We start from the raw sequence: 1,074 nt of genomic DNA, 5'->3' as shown, positions 1-1,074 counted from the left end.
TCTCCAAACGGTTCTTCTTCTTCTATGGTCCAACACAAATCGGTGTGTTTCAAAATTTCACCGTCAAAAATCGAAACAAAACGAAACACTTGTACATAATAGTGACGAAATGAAATCACTCACCATATAACAGCGACGAATCACGAAACAAAACCATACGAGATACCACTGATATCGGCGACGACGGCGACGGAACAAACTAACTGGAAGCGACGACGGCAGCAACACAGTTTAATCGGTAAATTTCTTCAAATGATGTTATTTTTCTTGACAATCTGTTTGTTATTTTGCTTTTTGACGATGACATTTTGAGTTGGACTGTGTTGAAATTGAAATCAATTGTTTCTACTAGGCTTATAATTTTTGTTACTGTGTGGGTATGTGTTCTATACAATAAATGGTTTCTAAGTTTATACAATCAATGGTTTTTAAGTTTATAATTTTGGGGCTGTGTTGAAAACTTGAAATTGAAATCAATTCTTTTTTTTAGTTTTTATTGAAATGAAGTTTGTTTATGTTTTTGCAAATTCTGTGACAGTGTGATGGAACTACAAATAAAGTTTCTGTGAAATGAAGTTTTTTTTTAGTTTATAATTATGTTTCTGTGAAATGAAGTTTATAATATATAATATGTTTGTGTCAATATAATATATAATATGTTCACAAACATAGAATTTATGTTGAAACATTAATGTTTATATTAATTTTTATTTTTATTGTAGGAACACAATTTAACAACGGGACTACAAATAGATCGCCTGCAAGTAAAAACTGTGGAGTTGCTCGTCAACCGACACATTAAACTTAGTGCGATATTCCAGGTTTTTTCTTACTATGCCTCCTAAGATGCCGCCTAAGAATAGAAAATATGAATGTGGAAATGATAAGCGTAAGAAAAAGAAAAAAATTGAAGAGTTAATTCAATCTCAAGTAGGAGCACTTGATAAATTTTTAATAAAGGAATCACAAGTTCTAAATGAAAGTCATTCTGTTGATCATATTGATACTGAAATTCTTGATAATGTGTCCATTGAAAATGATAATGTTGATAGTGTTCCCATTGAAAATGATAAT

At 30.6% G+C, this 1,074-nt stretch overlaps 1 protein-coding gene across 1 annotated transcript in view; it reads left to right on the top strand.

Annotated features, from left to right (window-relative positions):
• Positions 1-834: 834 nt before the first annotated feature.
• LOC131605509 (uncharacterized) overlaps positions 835-1,074 on the top strand; it is a 1,476-nt gene continuing 1,236 nt past the window's right edge. The window contains exon 1 of the mRNA XM_058877856.1: positions 835-1,074. This exon is cut by the window's right edge and continues 1,236 nt beyond it. Coding sequence (XP_058733839.1) covers positions 835-1,074 — 240 coding nt within the window.

This window comes from Vicia villosa, linkage group LG5 (genome assembly GCF_029867415.1).
Source record: "Vicia villosa cultivar HV-30 ecotype Madison, WI linkage group LG5, Vvil1.0, whole genome shotgun sequence".
NCBI classification, from domain to species: domain Eukaryota; kingdom Viridiplantae; phylum Streptophyta; class Magnoliopsida; order Fabales; family Fabaceae; genus Vicia; species Vicia villosa.
This window is presented reverse-complemented; position numbering and strand designations above follow the sequence as displayed.